Genomic DNA, 19476 nt, shown 5'->3' with positions numbered 1-19476 from the left:
AAGAGGTGTTCAGACTGGTAGCCAACAAAAATTTTCATCACATCATTTTACTAACATTTGGTCATCCAACAAAAATGGCAACCTTCAATGCTGATTATTCGAGCTCAGAATTTGAAGATTTTAGCCCCGATAGTGATACCTCGTATATACCGACGGATTTCAATGCAAGCAGCAGTGGATCGTTTTGTTCTTCGGAAGGTAAGATACATCTTTTTATTTATTTATTTATTTATTTGATTTAAGGGTGTTCAGCTCTTAATAGGCTATTCACACCATTATTCCCTACTATATACAATGCTACTTATTCTAAACAACAACAACAATTTTAGATTTCTAAATATAATCTAGTTTCTTTCAAAAATTTGATTAAAACATCATTTCGATCAGTGTTATCCTCTAGATCCTTTTTGCTGATTCCTAACTTATTTCTGTGATAAAAGTATTTTGAGCAGCTGAAAAGCAAGTGATCTACTGTAATTCGCTCGTTACAAGTTTCACAATTTGGTGCTTCTTCTCTTCTAAAAAGATGGTTGTGAGTTAAGCGTGTATGACCTATACGTATTCTAGTAAGTATAATCGAATCCTTTCTCGTGCTACGATTGGATGATTTCCAAGATTCAGTGTTTGACTTGATAGTTCTAAGTTTATTGTTTTGTACATTTAGCCATTCGTCATTCCACTTTGATTTAATATCCCTTTTAATTTTTGCAATAATATCATAGAACATTAGTGGTATAGTTGTAACTTGATCATTTATTGCGTTTTTTGCTAAGCTATCTACCATTTCATTACCATCGATGCCTACATGTGAAGGAACCCAGAAAAAAACAATGTCTTTAGCCGAATTTTGAGGGGATCTTATGCTATCGTGGATTCTCTGAACTATACTGTTACTTGAAAAAGTGTCTTGTAGTGCATATAAACAACTCATGGAATCCGACAAAATCAAGGACTTTTGGGAATCAGATGCCAAAGCATATTCTACTGCCTTTTCTATAGCTAAAAGTTCTGCTGTAAAAATTGAGCACCATTCCGGAATACGACATTTAAAGGATCTTTGGACGGAGTATACAGCAAATCCCACGAACTGGTTGGACTTAGATCCGTCGGTGTAAATGAAATAACGACCTAGATATTTGTTGGTACATTTTTTGAATTCATGTTGCATCATTGCTCGATTGGTTTTTAGATGATTGTGTTTCATTGTGAAATCAACCTGAATAGTGCGCCCCATCCAAGGGGGATATTTGTGAAAGTGGCGGATTTGAATATTACATAAATCAATTTCAAATTCTCGAGAAAGCATTTGTGCATTCACATAGAAACACTTTTTTAATCTTTGAAGGGTGCGTCTTGATTGGGGAATTTGTTGGTCGAGGAGGTGAAAAGGGTGTTGAGGAATTGAGGAGCTACGAACTGCAAACGACAAAGATGTTATGTTTCTCCTATAGTTCAACGGGATCATACCTGCTTCTGCCATAAGGCTTATCACTGGACTGGTACGAGGAGCGCCTGTTGCGAGTCGTATACCAGAATTATAAATTGATCCTAACTGTTTAAGCAAAGTTTCTTTTGCAGCACCATAGACGATTGATCCATATTCTATTTTTGATAATACTAGAGTTTTAAGTAAAATTAACAAAGTTTTCCGATCGGAGCCCCAGTTGGTGTTAGCTAATGTTCTTATAAGATTAATCGAGGAATTGGCTTTGGATTTAAGTTGTCTGATGTGTGAATTCCAAGTTAATTTTTTATCAAATACCATGCCTAGGAATCTATGAGATTCTACAATCTCTATAAGGTTACCATTGAACGAGAGTATTGGATCGGCGCAGCCATTTTTCCGACAAAAGTGGATGGCTTTAGTTTTTGAGTGAGTTGCGCCGGTGATAAATGCATTGTACTTGTATGACATGCCACGCGAGGACGTTTTGCTCTTCTCGTTATAAGCGCGCGGTAAAATTCGGTAAGTTGCATCGGTGCTAAGTACATTGTTCGTGTATGACAATGCCACGTAAGGACGTATTTGCTGTAAATAAAAACGCGATGTACTCTATAGTGTGCGACGTGATGATCATTAAATATTTTACTTTGCTTTGATCACATCCCTTCCCAAAGGGAATCCAGATCTTTTTTACCTTCCCACTAACAAACACCTTTCCTGAGACGACCGTGGAGATTTAGAGGTGTATTCGGTCTCTAGTAGCAACGGAAGTCGAACTAACAATCCTTCCCTTTCCCCGATGAACCGTAAGGACGTGGCCGGCGCCGTTATTGACCATATAAGATAAGGAACCTTCGAAACGTGTACACAGAAAATGGTAAGCTAATCCCAAGCCCCATTTATTTGGATCTATGTACAATTTTGATGGTTCTTGTCAATCACGGAGTAGCAACTACTGAAATGTACGGTTTATCAAAGCTCAAGCTCAAGCTCAAGCTCAAAAGTGGATGGCTTTAGTTTTTGAGACTGAAAACTTGAATCCTGTTTTTTCACTCCATTCATTCATTCGATTTAAGAGACTTTGTAGCTTCAATTGAATATCTGCCATGCATTTCCCTTGAACGAAAGCTGCCAGATCATCAGCGAACTGGAGTAATATTATAGGATCTAATGAGCATGTTTGTAGACTATTAATTGCTATAAGAAACAGAGTCACACTGAGTACAGACCCTTGGGGCACGCCGTTATCAAGATTGTAGGGACAAGAATATGTATCTCCTATGCTAACTTTGAAGGTCCTATGGCTAAGAAAGTTATTTATAAAAGCTAACATGTGCCCTCTCACTCCTAAATCTGCTAATGTTCGAACTATATTATATCTCCACGTCATGTCATATGCTTTTTCGATATCGAAGAAGATGCAGACGAAATGGCCACCACCAACAAATGCGTTTTGAATTGCAGATTCCAGAGTTGTAAGATTGTCTAATGTACTTCGGTGTTTACGAAACCCGGACTGAAAGGATGTGAAAAAGTTTCGGGATTCCAGAAACCAAACGAGACGTCTATTCACAATTCTTTCAAGGACTTTGCAAAGGCAAGATGTTAGTGAAATTGGTCGGTGACTTGCAGGGTTAAGAGGATTTTTATTTGGTTTTCGGATAGGGATAACTATGGATTCCCTCCACTCACTAGGAAAACTGTGTTGTTCCCAAAGCTCATTATAAATTGTTAGTAATTCTGTTAGCGTGTCAAATGTAAGATGTTTGATCATGTCATATTGAACTTTATCCGGGCCTGGAGATGAACCTTTACAGTTTTTAAGAGCATAGTTTAATTCTTCGAATGTGAAAGGTTGGTTGAGATCATCATTATTATTTGAGCTGTAATCAAATTCCATTATTCTTTCTTCTAGATTTTTAAGTTCTCTAAAAGTTTCGCTGTAGTTATGGTTACTTGATGCAAATGAAAAGTGTTTTGCCATCTCATTGGCTATAGCTTGAGTGTCTGTGACTAAGTCATTGTTAATTTTTAAAGATGTTATAAACTGAGGTGAAAATTTTCCGGAAATTTTCTGTACCTTCCTCCAAACTTCTTTTGGAGAGGTTTGGAATGAAATCGTTGGGACAAACTCTTGCCAGCTTTGTCTTTGAGCGGATCGGATTAATTTTCGTGCTTTAGCTTTCGCCAGTTTGTAAGCCAATTCATTTTCTAAAGTTACAATTCTATTAAATTTTCTTAAGGCTTTCTTCCGTTGTTTTATTGAATCAGCGATAGATGTATTCCACCATAGAGGTTTGAACTTTTTCAGGACGTTTGAGCTTTTTGGAATTGATACTTCTGCTGCAGAAATAATAGTTGATGTTAAACATTTTACTTTTTCCAATACATTGGTATTTGATTCATGCGAGGATGAAGATGTTAATGAATTTTGAAATAATGACCAATCTGCAGCAGACGTAATCCAACGAGGGCGTCTTGAGAGGTTTAAAGGACAATTGAGAGGAGAGATCATAATAGGAAAATGGTCGCTTGAGCATAGATCGGGAAAAACTTTCCATGTAAAATGTGTTGAAATACAAGGTGACCCAAAAGAGAGATCAATTGCAGAATAAGAATTGTTCGCGAGAGAGAAATGAGTGGCAGAACCATCATTGAGCAGATTCAAATCAAGTTCATCTAAGAGTTCTTCAAAGATTTTCCCCCGAGCGTCGTCTCTACGGCAACCCCAAAACTTACTGTGAGCGTTGGCATCTGATGTTACAAGGAAAGGTCTAGGAAGTTGAGCGATTAAATGTCGGATTTGAGTTTTTGTTACTGCGTTATCTGGAGGAATATATAAATTACATATTGTCAATTCAAGTGGGTAGTAAATCTTAACTGCCACTGCTTGTAATTCAGTTTCAATTTCAATTTCAGTTGAATGAAAGTTATCTTTAACTAATATAGCTACTCCCCCGGAGGCTCGAATGTGTACGTCGTCAATAGAGTGGTAGATTTTAAAGTATTTCAAAGATGGAGTTTTCGAATGGCTAAAATGTGTTTCCTGAATACTAATGACAAAAGGATCTAGTTCCTGAATCAGATTTTTTAATTCGAGAAATTTGTTGTAAAAACCATTTGCATTCCATTGCAAGATGCAGGCCATTGTAGAATTAGAGAGAGAAAAAAAAATTACTTATGCTGACACTGATCCATTACTGATACTGATTCATTCAAAGTTTAATCTCGAGGAAAATCTAAAGTTCTTCATTCTGAACATTCAAAAGAATGGAATTTTGAATTGCTTGTGATACGAAGGTTAAGCTTACATTTTCAATTTCTTTATCTGTGTGATTAAGTTCGCTTTCTGGTTCTCTAATTACAATATTTTTGTTACCTGTTGTAGTTGTTGTTGTTGTTTGATTTGACTCAATATTTTCTGATTCCTGTGATGCGTTACTACCGAGTAATCGGGGGTGTCGGTGTTCATTATCTGCGTACGTTGCTCCGATGTTGTCGCTGCTAGGTTGGCGTCTCGTCGATTCTGCTTGCATGGGTGAATCCATAAGCGGAGGTGATGTTTCCGATGAAGATTTATACGATGTGGTACTCTTTGATGGTTCATTTCTTTTTACTGGTTCTGCATTACCGCTTACGCGCTGACGCGTCGTTTCAGCAAACGTTCGATGAAGACGTGGAGTGATAACAGCAGGTGCCTGTAGGCGACGTTTTCGGCGAGCCTCTCGCATGCTTACTCGTTCGGTAGCTCGGATTCGCTGGATCTCGAATTCATCCAAGTAGACCGGATATTGTCGGCTGAAAGATGTGTGAGATCCCTGACAATTCACGCATTTTGGGAGTTGAGAACATTGCTCTCCGTGGTAAAGCTCACCACATTGAGCGCAAACTTGATTTCCTCGGCATCCATCTTTTTTGTGGCCGAACCTCAGACAAACCGTACACTTCATAGGTGTAGGCACGTACTGTCGTACCCGGCAATTATAGAACCCTACTCCGATGGATTGAGGAAGAAATGCTCGGTTAGGGTCAAAATGATAACAGATGTGATTTCAAGATCTCCTTTGTTGTTCTTTCTCTTTATTCTTTCAATTGCTGTTACCCCTTCATTTTTCAGCTCCTCTAACACCTCTTCATCTGATAAAAACTTCAGATCATAGCAACTTATTGTGCCCTTAATACGATTGAGAGTTTCGTGTTCTGTCACTTGGATGTTCATGGTGCCTCCTAATGTTGTTTGCTTGAGAAGTTTTTGGGCCTGATGTGCGTCAACCGTTTTTAACATTAATTTGCCATCACGCATCCTACTTATGGTCACGTTGGGGGTGATAGAATCAATGGCCTTTTTTATGAAGAACGGTGAAACTGTTTGCATAGTCATGTTGGTATCTGTGCGTGATAGTACGAGGAATCTTGGACCATTATTGAGATTTTCTGTCCTCGCCAGACAGTTGAGAACATTGCTCTCCGTGGTAAAGCTCACCACATTGAGCGCAAACTTGATTTCCTCGGCATCCATCTTTTTTGTGGCCGAACCTCAGACAAACCGTACACTTCATAGGTGTAGGCACGTACTGTCGTACCCGGCAATTATAGAACCCTACTCCGATGGATTGAGGAAGAAATGCTCGGTTAGGGTCAAAATGATAACAGATGTGATTTCAAGATCTCCTTTGTTGTTCTTTCTCTTTATTCTTTCAATTGCTGTTACCCCTTCATTTTTCAGCTCCTCTAACACCTCTTCATCTGATAAAAACTTCAGATCATAGCAACTTATTGTGCCCTTAATACGATTGAGAGTTTCGTGTTCTGTCACTTGGATGTTCATGGTGCCTCCTAATGTTGTTTGCTTGAGAAGTTTTTGGGCCTGATGTGCGTCAACCGTTTTTAACATTAATTTGCCATCACGCATCCTACTTATGGTCACGTTGGGGGTGATAGAATCAATGGCCTTTTTTATGAAGAACGGTGAAACTGTTTGCATAGTCATGTTGGTATCTGTGCGTGATAGTACGAGGAATCTTGGACCATTATTGAGATTTTCTGTCCTCGCCATCTTCGTATAGTCTGCTTCTTTTTGTTGTTCTCGAAATGCCTGCCGTTTTTTGGATTTACTACTGTCTCCGATTGTAGTAATTTCCGGGAAGCTCAGGACACTATAGCGTGAGCCAAACGCCCATGACGGCTCCCCCCCTCCAGGGTTACCGTCCATTGCCGTTCACTTCACCACTCACACGAGATAATTCCTCTTGCACTCCAAACAGTAAAAAAAAGGAAACTCGCGAGGAACAATAGAATAGAGAAATTTTCAGATAGACAACAGCCAATACAGCAAAACACGTCTGCACGGGACTAGTGATAAATCCGAACTGATACATCTTTTTGTTGCGTTGCCTTGCACTATATACAAATTCTTTTATAGAAGTTGCTGGTCCAAGTAGAAAAAAATCAAAAAAAGAACTAGAAGATGAATCGACAATCACAGTGGAATCACCAGAAACAGAAGGCAGTTTAGAGGTTAGTTCTTCTCATACTCCGGAAAGAACGAGAAAGCGAGTAAGTAACTCGAACATGTAGAAGAAAAATACACGTAAGCGCTTACGGAATTCCGGAAAAACATATTTGGATAAAAAAGGTGTTATTAGACAAGCCAGGGCTATCCATTCTTTAAACAATCATCGTTGTCGATATAAATGTCAACTTTTTCGGAAGAGGAACGATTGAGAATATTCCAAGATTTTTGGAACCTCGGTTCCTGGGATCTCTAGACCAGCTTTTTGAATAGCTGCATGAAAATCTCCGTCCCTCGCAGACTCAAGCCTTTTGCTGAAAAGCAAAAGTCTTTGAGTGTTTCGATAACAATTAAAAATCGCCGAGTTTGTAAGATTTTTATCTTAAAAACGCTTGACATTAGTTACAAAAGATTTAACAACATTTACAAAAAAAGACAGGATTCAGGAATAGCAACGATCGACAAACGAGGCAAACACACTCCTTCAAACAAAACACCACAAGATACACTTGAACACGTAAAGCGTCATATCGCAACGTTCCCGAGATACAGTAGTCACTATTCGAGATCGACAAATCCCCAAAGGCAATTCTTGAATCCTGATTTGAATATTCTCAAGCTATATAAACTTTATTGTGAAGCCTGTCAAATCGAAAATCGAGAACCTGTGAAAGAAAGTTTTTATAGACATATTTTCAACACTAAGTTTAACTTAAGTTTTAAACGGCCTCTTTCTGATACATGTGCGACGTGCGATAAACTAGACATTCAACTGAAATTTGCCCAAAATCATTCGGAGGTTGACGAGAAAATCGTAGAAAAAGAGAACCATTTAAAAGAAGTTGAAGCAGCTAAAGCTGCCAAGCAAACAGCTAAACAGATGGCACATCATGATCCGTGTGTCCATTCGATATGTTTTGATTTGCAGAAAACCTTGCCAACTCCAACTATAACAACGGGTCTCATATATTATTCTCGTCAACTATGGACACTGAATTTTGGTGTTCATGATCTGGCTACAGGAAAAGCATCGATGTACATGTGGCACGAGAGTGAGGGTAACCGCGGATCCCAGGAGATCGGCACTTGTTTATTGAACTATATTGAACATTTACCATCAACAGTCAAACATCTGATTGCGTTTAGTGATAATTGTGTAGGTCAAAACAAAAACAGAAATATTATAAAATTTTGGATGTATATGATAAAAAACTCTAACCTCGAAAAAGTAGATCTTAAATTTCTTATCTCTGGTCACTCTTACATGGAGTGTGATGCGGATTTTGGACTGATAGAAAAAGCTCGTAGAAAAACACAGTATGTATTTGTACCAGATGACTGGGTCGATATCGTAAAAAAAGCAAGCCGTAAATTTACTGTAAAAAAATTAAGTCTTTATGACTTTAAGTCCGTTTCCAAAATGGACACCATATTGTGCAATAAACCAATCAAAGGCATACGATTGAATTGGATGAAAATTTACCATTTGAGGAAATCGACTTGAAGTTGACAAGAACAGGCCGACCTTCAGATGTTAAAACTCTCGACAAACTTTACCAGGATACACTTCCCATCAAGTCAGCCAAATCTAAAGACCTGCAGAAATTACTAGATTATCTCCCTCCAATTCATCATAACACTTAAGCAAAGTGATTTTGTCTCAAACCGTGACTCAGTGAACGATAATGATAGTGATGATAATTCTACTGGTTTAGATACTGATTAATCATAAGTTTTTATGTAGTAATATAACTCTGATTCATACAAAACTAAATCATGTTGTTTTCTTAACAAAATTGTCAAGACCAATCATTTAAGTGGTAAAATATGTTGGAGGCAAAGGGGTATAAGTGAATTATTTTGGTGCCTTAATTTGGTGGCAAAGGGGTATAAGTGCATGCGTTTGGAGCCAAAGGGGTATAAGTGCAATTATTAAAAATCATGAGTCATCTCTATAAGCATCAAATGAATGTTGTTTTTTTATAAAAATGATGTCGAATGTTTTGTTTTAGTTAATGATTGGCATATCAATTTAAAAAGTTCAGAAAAAATATCCATGAAATTTATTGGAACACAACAAATTTCAAATGCGTTTTTCTCGAAATCAGCTTTTGTGCACTTATACCCCTTTGCCTCTAAGGCCTCATTTAAATTCAGGCGATATTAAACCTAAACCTCCTAATTTTTTAGACAAAATTATTTGATTAAATGACACCCTCAAAGATATTCCAAACCACAAAAACGTCCCGTACATTGATTTAATTTTGGCAATGTATTTCTTATTAATTGAAACTATAGAAGCTAGGTACCATATTCTAGAAGATGCATAAGTGTTTAAGTAAATTACTTTTTGGATCAAATTAAGTTTTCTAAATTTATTTTGATGAAGTACAAAACTTAATTTCCGTATAGCTTCATCCCAATTCTTTTCCATCATATTTCGATAACAATTATTGTACCAAACGCCAAGTATTTTAACGTCATCTTTCAGTTCAATCCATTCCGGTATTCTGTTACTAGAAATAGCCCCAACTGCAATTGATTGAGTTTTTTGATAGTTCACTTTGGCTCCAGAAAAAATTCCAAACTCTTCAAATATTTGTTTTATTCTTCCAATTTTATTAAAATTTACTACTACGATACTTATATCATCCGCATAACTATTGATTAATTCATCATTCTCATTTAAAATTTCAGATAAATTTGCAATTAAAGGTTCTAGATAGAAACAAAATAGTAACATAGATAAAGGGTCCCCTTGACGTACTGATCTCTCTATTTTAATTTCTCGTGATGAATTTCCATTTATTAAAATTCTTGAAAAAGAGTTTTTCAAGCAACTGTTTAAAAATACTAGAAACTTTCTATGAAATCCCATTTTTTCCAAAGTTAATAATAAGTTCTCATGATTTACTCTGTCAAACGCTTTTTCCAAATCAAATGATATTAGTAATCCAGGTTTCTTCTTGATATTCAATTCACAAATTTTATCTCTTATAGAACACGTCGCTTCAAAAATATTTCTATTTTTGTTCGAGCATTTCTGAGCTTTTGAGAGCACTAAATTATTAAAATTGGATAATCTATTTTTAATAATTTTGGAAACTAATTTGTAATCAAAATTTAGAAGTGTGATTGGTCTATAATTACTTAAATTATTTCCTCCTTTCTTTTTAATCAATATAACTACTCCATTCATAAATTTTTTAGAGTTCCTACCATTGATTACTTCGTTCGCCATTAAAAGAAATTCTTTTTTTATCACCTCCCAACATTTCACATAGAAATTTTTTGTAAGATCATCACTTCCCGGGGACTTTTTAGATTGACTCTGTTTAATAGTGGCTATCAGTTCATTATCTGTTATTTCATTCATCAGTTCATTATTTTCAGCAAAATTTTCTGGTATTTTGTATTTCGGATCGAAATTTCTTCCGCCACTTCTAGTCGGTTCTCTTTTGAAACTATTTTCATAGAATTTCAATATTTCGTTGTTTATAACTTCTTTGTTTTGTTCTTCTATCCCATTAATTTCCAAACTATCTATCAAAGTTTTATGTCTACTTTTAACTTGTTCATTTATTTGAAAACACGATACGTCTTCACCTGAAATGAAGGTTTTCCTGTGAATGAATAAACTGTTCGTCATTGTTTTTTGAAGTGCCAACATTTTTCCTTTAACTTTATTGATTTCAACCAAAAGTGATGGGTCATTCAGATAATTGTTATATAAATGATTAAGTGCTGAGTAATAAAATTCTTCAGTATCTCTAAAACGTTTCTTTATTGAATTTTGTTTCCATTTGAAAAAAGCAGCAATTTTAATTTTACAATAATCCGTCCACCACGATAACCAAGAGTCAAAATATCTTCTTTGAGTAACCCAATAATTCCATTTTTGTCTAAACTCTGTAATATTTTCATCATTCAATACAATTTCATTTAAACGCCACAAGCCTCTACCAAATGGCTTTCCAAGATTTTCTAATTTAATTTTCAAAATAACCGCCTTATGATCCGAAAACGAACACACATTTGATTTTACGTCAACAATATTACTTTTCAATGCCTGTGAAATATAAAATCTATCAAGTCTAGCTCCTGATCCGTTTCTGATGAATGTAAAATCATTTTTATTTTTATGTTTTATATCCCAAACATCATGAAGATACAAATTTTCTACTACAAATTTTAAAGATGCACTGTAGTTCGAGACGTGGTTTGCATCTTTTTTATTGATCACGCTGTTAAAATCACCTCCGATTATCAAATTTTCGTAACCGTTATTAATATAAGAAGATAAATTTTGATTGAAAAATTTCTCTCTTGAGGCTTTATTTTGGCTTCCAGATGGGGCGTAAATATTGCAAATTGTTATATTATCGTTAATTTTTAAACTAATAATTCGAGTGTCAATACATTTCTTTATGTTTGTAGTTTTTATGTGATATTTCACTAAAATAGCAGTTCCGCGATTAGAGTTATCAATGTTGAAAAAAGTTTTAAAACCGTTAATTTCAAATTGGTTACACACCTCCTGAAGGAAAATTATATCCAAATCCATAACGAAAATAAAGTTTTTAAGCGCATTTATTTTATTAGTATTTGAAATTCCATTGAGATTTATTGTACAGATGTTATACGAGAGCATGTTCATCATTCCCTCTGATTCACAAGTTTTTACTTAATCAAACACTCAAATTCACAATCACTCAGAAGCATTCATCCGTGTCTCAATATCACTATCGTCATCAAGCATGAGTCCCTTATACAAATTGCTGTGCAGGACTGTCCGAGTTAAGTCAAGATCACTCGCGGGAGCTTTATCAACTTCAACACGCTTATAATTTTTTTCAACCCGTGTCCCCGAGCTACGCACGTTTGATCTTGACCTTGAAGTCTGTGGAGAGGAACGTGTTTTAGGTCTGCGTGTTATGGGTGCATCGTGTTGTGGAACATTGCTGACATTAGATTTCTTCATTACTAGTTCATTTAGATTTGTGAAAACAAGACCTACCTCTTTGCTTGTATCAGTTCTCGTTGATTTTGATGGACCGTCTTCGCTCGATGAACTCTTATTTTTCTCCAACTCCGTGTTGATCTGAGTGGCCTTTCTCGTCTCTTGCTGTCGAACTGCTCCCGCATAGTTGACACCCGATGCTATCAGCCTGTCGCTCACACTTCCTTCTTGGACCTGGAGCTCCATGTACCCTGCCTCCATACATTTTCGCCCCCAGTGTACCGGCCTGTTGCAGTGTCTGCACGTCTGTTGTTGGTGTTTGTAGGTGATTAACGACACCTCTCCATCGATGTTAATGTAAGATGGAACAGCAGTATGAAGCTTTACTCGAATCGCCCTGACACCATTTTTGATTCCTTTCAATACTGCCGGCTCGGTCCAGTATTCCTCTTTCAGCCACAAAACGTCACCATATTTTTCCAAACCTTTTTTGATGGTAGAATTTTCAGTTTGCGGAGACACATCATGGACTCTAATAGTGGTAGCGCCATCTTCCATGTACACTGCTACCTTGTATTTTATATTTTCCAAGGTCAACACGTGAGCTCCTCCATCCAACTCAGTTGCTGCAATCGCCATCTCTTCAGAGGGAACCTCTACGAAAACCAGCGCCTTACCCGTATTGTGTTGTAAAGATCGAACGTCTGAATACTTGATCTTCAATCTCTCGTTAACAAACTTTGCAATTATATCCATGTTGACTTAGCGTGACGGGATTGTGGACATGTCGATAACCAACGTGTTAGTTCTAGGGCCGTTAGACGTGAGATGATATGCTGATGCCGCCATCTTGGCAACGTGTTTGTTTTTTGTATTGTTGTACGAATTGAGCCTCAGAGACTCTCAAAACCGAAAACACTCTATAGAAACGCCGCTACTCCGGAATACGTCTTTACTCGACTAGTACCAAAGCGAGACTGTCAAGTCCTGCTTTACTCTGGCAAACGAGGAGAACATGCTACTCGGGAACGAGGAGTTGGTTTCCTGTTAAGCCCGCAGGCCTACGCGGCCCTCATTAGATGGGAACCTATAAACGAAAGAATAATCGTAGCCAGATTTAGAACACGGGTTAGAAACCTTACAATGGTCCAGTGTTATGCGCCAACTGACGTTGCCGATTTGCAGGAGAAAGAGCAGTTTTACAGTCAACTGAACAGCGTGGTAGAGAAAATTCCGAAGGGTGACATTCAAATCCATTTGGGCGACTTCAACGCAAAGATTGGCTCCGACAATCAGGACCTTGAGCGCATCATGGGGCGCCATGGCTAGGACAGATGAGCGAAAACGGAGAGCTGTTTGTAGAATTTTGTGGCAACAACAACATGGTGATCGGTGGATCGCTCTTCCCCCATCGACCAGCACATAAGGTCACTTGGGTATCCCGAGATGGCCGAACAGAAAATCAAATTGGCCACATCTGCATCAGCCGAAAATGGAGAAGGAGCCTTCTTGATGTCCGCAACAAACGAAGCGCAGATATTACATCTGACCATCACCTCGTCCTTGGCGAAATACGACTGAGAGTTGCGCGTGTCCAACGGCGCGAGGAGAAAGTCGGGTGTCGATACGACGTCTACCGGTTGGAGAATCCAGAGGTGAAAAGGGCATACGTTGAACAGCTAGAATCCCGAGCCTCGGAGCTGCCGACAGACGGAACAGTCGAAGAACAGTGGTGTGGAATCAAGAATGCCTTTATCACGACGAGCCATGGTACTCTCGGTAAAGTTCGTGGAAGAAGAAGTGAATGGATGTTGGATGAAACTGGAGGATGGTCGATGATCGGAGAAAGGCGAAAGTCGGAATTGAGCAGGCATGTACCGGGTCAGCCAAAGCAGCCACCCGCTTACGATATGCGGAGCTGGAAAAGGCAGTTAAACGAGCTTGTAGACGAGACAAGAGAGCCTGAACAAACTCCCTAGCCGAAGAGGGAGAAAGAGCCGCCGCCAATGCAATGGAGATATCCGATTACTTTATGACATTTCTCGCCGCCTCAGTGGTGCATGGACTAATGCAAGAATGCCGCTAAAAACGAGCAGGTCAGTTATTGACCGATCGAACAGATCAGCTCAAACGATGGACTAAGCACTTCGAAGAACTCTTCCGAGTCACAAATAGCGATGGCCAACAGAACCCGCAGCTCGAAACGCCAACAGTAAGCCGCATAAATGGCGTCATCTCGGAAGCGCCCTCGCTGGCTGGAATAGAAGCGGCAATCAAAAACATGAAATCCAACAAAGCACCTGGGAATTGGGATCGATTGCATTCCTGCTGTCCTGTCAGCACAAATGTTGCACCGTCTTTTCGCTGGCATCTGGGATACTGCAACATTTCCGTCCGACTGGATATAGGGTATCCTCGTTAAGGTCCCGAAGAAAGGAGACCTGACAGAGTGCGGTAACTGGCGAGGCATAACGTTGATCTATACAACCCTCAAGCCTCAAAGTACTCTGCAAAGTGATCCTGAACAGGATCCAGGAGAAAATCGACGCTACACTCCGACGGCAACAAGCTGGATTGTGATCTGGACGATCATGTGTGGACCACATTACAACGCTACGAATCATACTGGAACAAATCAACGAATTCCAGGACTCTCTTCCGCTGGTTTTCGTTGATTTTGAAAAAGCATTCGACCGACTTAACCATGAAAACATCTGGGCTGCTCTAAGGCGACACGGGGTCCCAGAGAAACTAGTCCATCTTATCGAAGCACAATACGAGGCATTTTCGTGCAAAGTCTTGTCCGAACCAATCCCGGTGACTGCTGGAGTGAGACAAGGATGTATCTTATCACTGCTACTTTTTCTCATAGTAATGGATGAGATTCTGACTAGGTCGATCGACTGTGCACCGAACCGAAGACTGCCGTGGAATCCTTAAACAATGGAGCAACTGAACGACCTTGACCTGGCTGACGATATTGTTTTGCTCGCCCAAACACAACCGGATATGCAGAGCAAACTCGACGACCTCACCGAAAGTTCCAAGGTAGCAGGTCTCAAAGTCAATGTCGGAAAAACCAAGTCGATGGAGATCAACACAGAAAATCCCTCCAGTTTCATGGTAGCTGGCCAACAAGTTGAGAAAGTGGAGTGCTTCCAGTATCTTGGTAGCCAGATTACGCCTGATGGTGGTACCAAGAAAGACATCGAAACCCGTTTTGCGTTTGCGAGTCTCCGAAACATCTGGCGGTCACGCCAGATCTCTCTACGAACACAAATCCGAATCTTCAACTCAAACGTCAAATCCGTATTGCTGTACGGGTGCGAAACTTGGTGCACATATGCGGTAACGACGCGAAAACTGCAAGTATTTGTAAACCGCTGACCCAGAAACTCGTGGCGGCGAAGCCTAGCCGCTGAAATCCAAACTGTCGACGAGAATCTTGACTGGGACCAGGTGAAGACGCTGGCTCCGGATCGTCAACAGTGGAGGTCTTTTACCACGGCCCTCTGCACCGGAGGATCGGCGCGGGGTCAATTAGAAAGCAGTTAGTGGCGACAAAACATATTCCCAAAACACAGGTTAAGAAAAAAATGTTACTAAAATAAATGTAAGATCAGGTTATAAATTAACATTGATTAATTGTTAGAAAAATATTTGTGTTTTATTATTCATCATTATTTACATTTCTTTCCTTCGTTTTCAACTGAAGGGTTGATTGAATAAATGCGCTATTTGATTTCGATTTGGAAAAAACAGTTAATCGCGATATCAAAAGTGAATTTTCGCTTAGGAAAAAATTAAAGGTTTATGTTTTGAGAACACCAAAAGTACAGAATTGAAAAACACAGACAAACTTATCAAAAATATTTCAAAAAATTTAAAAAGATTGATTTGAAAATTCGGTACACTATTTAAAAAAAATTGAAAAATGTACCATCAAACTTTTTAGATCCATTTGAAAATGAAATACAAGTTATTTGCCATTAAAGAAGATTTCTCGGAAAAATCACAAAAGAAAAGTCTCATATTTTCATGACTAAATTATTTTTTTTTTTCTTGAAAAGTCTCAAATTTTCAAGTCTAAATTAGTTTTTTACTTGATTGTTTTCAAAATAGACTAGAATAAGGGGTTTAAAAAAGCACTACAGGTCCGTGCGTTTGCTCGTGCGGCGATACGTCCAACTGATTCTCTAGACATTTTCACTTAACGGAAGTGTTTTTTCATAGTTTTGTTTCATGTAGGAGGGAAGATCAGATTTGAAAAAAATATTTAATTTTTTCCTCAGTTACTAAACTAAAACTCTGTATTTTATGTGCAATCATGACTCTAGATTTTAAATTTGAAAATAAAATAGTTTGACAGATATGTATGTTATTCTGTTACTGTTCTTCTAACCTATCTTCTTCCAATGATTTAATACCAGGTTCTTGAAATCTGAACTTCTCAACAGCACATTTTCAAAAAAAGCTTCGATGAAAGACTATAAAAACAATTTCGTTATTGCAAGCTCGCATAGATCTTAAAAAAACTCGTTTTGATAAACCGTTGAAGATCTGGCGTTCGAATGTCTAAAATTGAGCTAATCATTCGAATACATGAGAGATTCACAAAAGCCATTAAAAATTAATAGCTTATTCAAAGGAGTTTGGATACCATCTAACATCGAGCTAAGCTTTGTTTCTGTGTATGAATTTCCTATCTATGCTTCGTTACTGAGTGGCCTATTTTGATGACTCTTGAACTCTTCACTTTACGGTATCGTGTCGTGACCCAATTTTGTTCAATCGAATCGATTGAAACAAGTAAGCTTCAACTTGTTAATTTTAGTACAGATAAGTAAAATTTACATTTAATTACTCATTAAATCAACTTGACAGAATCTTCAATAACCCTTCACAAATTTTTGATGGATTATCAGATAATGAAAAAACATGAGCAAAAATTTCAACAAAACTGATTTAAAAAAAAGCAGAACATGTTTATTTGCAGATGCATCATAAGTAGAAAATTTAAAAAAATGATTTTGAATCGAAACTGTTTAGAGTTTGATTGATTTGTATCAGAACACTCCCATGATCATTAATGTTTCTATCGTTTCCAGATTCCCGCCCAGATTGGACGAAAAAGAAAATGATTACCATATTACAGCCTCAGGATCATGAGGGCGTAAATGAAAAAAACCTCAATGTTACTTTCAAATGCTGTATCTATTATTACGTTAAATAAAACTCAGAAAAAAAAATTCAAATAAGATCCCAAAAAATGTTCCAAAATTATTATTTCGTATAACGCTATTTGATGTCTTTGGGAGGTTTTAAATTTCTCGAAAGAACCCATAAAATTCTTATTTGGAAACGGTGTTGTCACCATATAAAAACCTGTTCTCCAAAACATTGATTCAGTATCAATCATGAAGATGAACGTTTTTCTTCCGTTATTGTTAGCTGCGGCTATGCGTAAGTAAATTTTGTATAAAAGAAAAACATATTTAAATACAATCACTTTTTTAATGATAATCTTCTGGGTATTTTAACAGACCTGGCTATGGGTTGCGATAAACCGATAAAACATTACGAAGCCTTGGGCTGCAGCCCGAGTTGCCGCAGAATTTCGAAAGGATGTCCAGCAAGCTTCACATGTCCCCATCTGGACAATCCTGCCGCTGATAAGTGCTATTTTCTGGGGAAGGCTTATTCGCCAGGTGATGAAGTTCCTTTTGAATTGTTGCTCGACGAAGAAACAAACGGTTTGTGTTATGATGCTGCTTCCTGCTTGATGTAAGTTTTTTTGAATATTGATGGAAATGTTTCCTAAAGTTTTTTATTCGACACAGAACTTATGACACTCCCAACATAACTATAGCGATGGGCAGCACTGGATGTAATTCCATAGGTCAGATCCCCGTATTCCCCCTTCCAGTTTGCGTTTCTCAGTATAAGACCGATAGTTGTTGCCCGGTCAAAAAAGTCTGTGACAGTGACATCGCAGATCTTGCCACCTGCACCTTGGCAGGCCAAGATTACAAGGAAGGTGAAAAAATGCCAGTTCCCGGAAATCCGTGCAAAAAGTGTATCTGTACGCCAGGATTCGATGAAACCCAAATCGACGGAAATCCAAATTGCTTCGAACGGAAATGTCTTCACGAAGTTTCCGACGGACAGCCAGCGTACTATGGAGCGATTCCGGTATACAGGACGAACGAATGCTGTCCTGTTACGTGGAGAATGCGTACGATTAAATGACATTAATTCATTTAAAAAAGAATAACTCTTTATTTTTCGTCTCATTTTAGCCAAACCCACTGATAGGGTTGTCAAGGGAAGGCCTTATTGTAGCGCCGATGCCACAATGATATGCAAGTATGGAAACCTCACGCTAGATGCTGGAGATTCATTGGAGCCGTTTTCAGAAAATGGTAAAATGTATGATTGCAAATGTGCCGTTCCACCCCTCATGCATTGTATAGAGACTTAACAATCGACAAAATCTGTTAATCTTAGAGTTTGTTTTCGATCTTTTATATGTACAAATTAAGTTAGTAGAACTGAGCATAAGAATGATGAGGGGTTAGAAATACGTCTCAATAAAACAAAAAAAAATCAGAATAAAAAAAAAACCTGAATATAAACTGAACATGTTTTTTTGCTGTGCCTCTTTAAAAAAAGCAACTATGACCATTTTCGGCAACTGGTCGAAAAGGATTCTGTAGCAATAAAAAATGACCCATGACCTTGACTCCTTTTTTTTATTTTGTCATTTCTTCCAGACATTTCCAGACTTTTCTGAACGATATAAATTTTCTGACAAAACAATCAAAATTCAAAATTTTAGTTGATGATTCGAATTAATAATTGAAGAGTGAGAAATGCCACAAAGATGGTAGTAAAACAGGAAGTAGAAGAGCATAAAACGTAGTACCGCCGACATCACCACAATAGTCCAATAGTCTCAAGCATTGATTGTGTATAAGGCTATTGTAAGATTCGCGTCCGTCCTTCTTCGTAGTCTGCAACTTAATCCCCGATCGGGTGGCGGGCTACCTGACAGCTCGCCCGTCCGCAAGCCAAGGTATGTGTATATGATTGTGGTAGCAATATGACATAATGCAAGGTAGTTATGAATGGCAAGGTGTGAAGAGAACTATTCCAATCCTGAATAATAATCAATACACTACAATCCCTCCTTTGAAATAAAAATGCAAAATAGTTAAACAATAAGAGATTTATTTAATAATGTTTCAAAATCAGAAAATCAATGCGGAACATAGTCTTGGTACTTCGACGGTGCATTCCTTCGTCGTGTAGTTGAAGGTCGTAGGGAAGATGCTGTCTCCGATGGTGTGTTTTCTGTTTCCGTCATAGGTCCGGATTCATGTTGAGCCGTTGCCGGCATAAGATCCGGAACATCTCGTAGTTCATCGCTGTGAGTCTCCTGTATGGTTTCTTGGTCCTCGATCTTCTTCAGGTGCGCCGAACTACGCCTGTATTGTTTACCAGTGAGCTTTGACTGTATAAGGGTATCAGTCCCCTCTTTACGCTGAACTACGAACTCTT

The 19476-nt window shown here is 38.1% G+C and overlaps 1 protein-coding gene across 1 annotated transcript; it reads left to right on the top strand.

Annotated features, from left to right (window-relative positions):
- Positions 1 to 112: 112 nt before the first annotated feature.
- On the top strand, positions 113 to 18400 carry LOC129756104 (uncharacterized). The gene is made up of 5 exons (XM_055752861.1): positions 113 to 198; positions 17025 to 17379; positions 17460 to 17700; positions 17757 to 18151; positions 18216 to 18400. Exons 2-5 carry the CDS (start codon positions 17334 to 17336, stop codon positions 18395 to 18397), a joined length of 864 nt encoding a protein of 287 aa, XP_055608836.1. The 5' UTR covers positions 113 to 198; positions 17025 to 17333; the 3' UTR covers positions 18398 to 18400.
- Positions 18401 to 19476: the final 1076 nt, after the last annotated feature.

This window comes from Uranotaenia lowii, chromosome 3 (assembly GCF_029784155.1).
Source record: "Uranotaenia lowii strain MFRU-FL chromosome 3, ASM2978415v1, whole genome shotgun sequence".
Taxonomy (NCBI): Eukaryota; Metazoa; Arthropoda; class Insecta; order Diptera; family Culicidae; genus Uranotaenia; species Uranotaenia lowii.
This window is presented reverse-complemented; position numbering and strand designations above follow the sequence as displayed.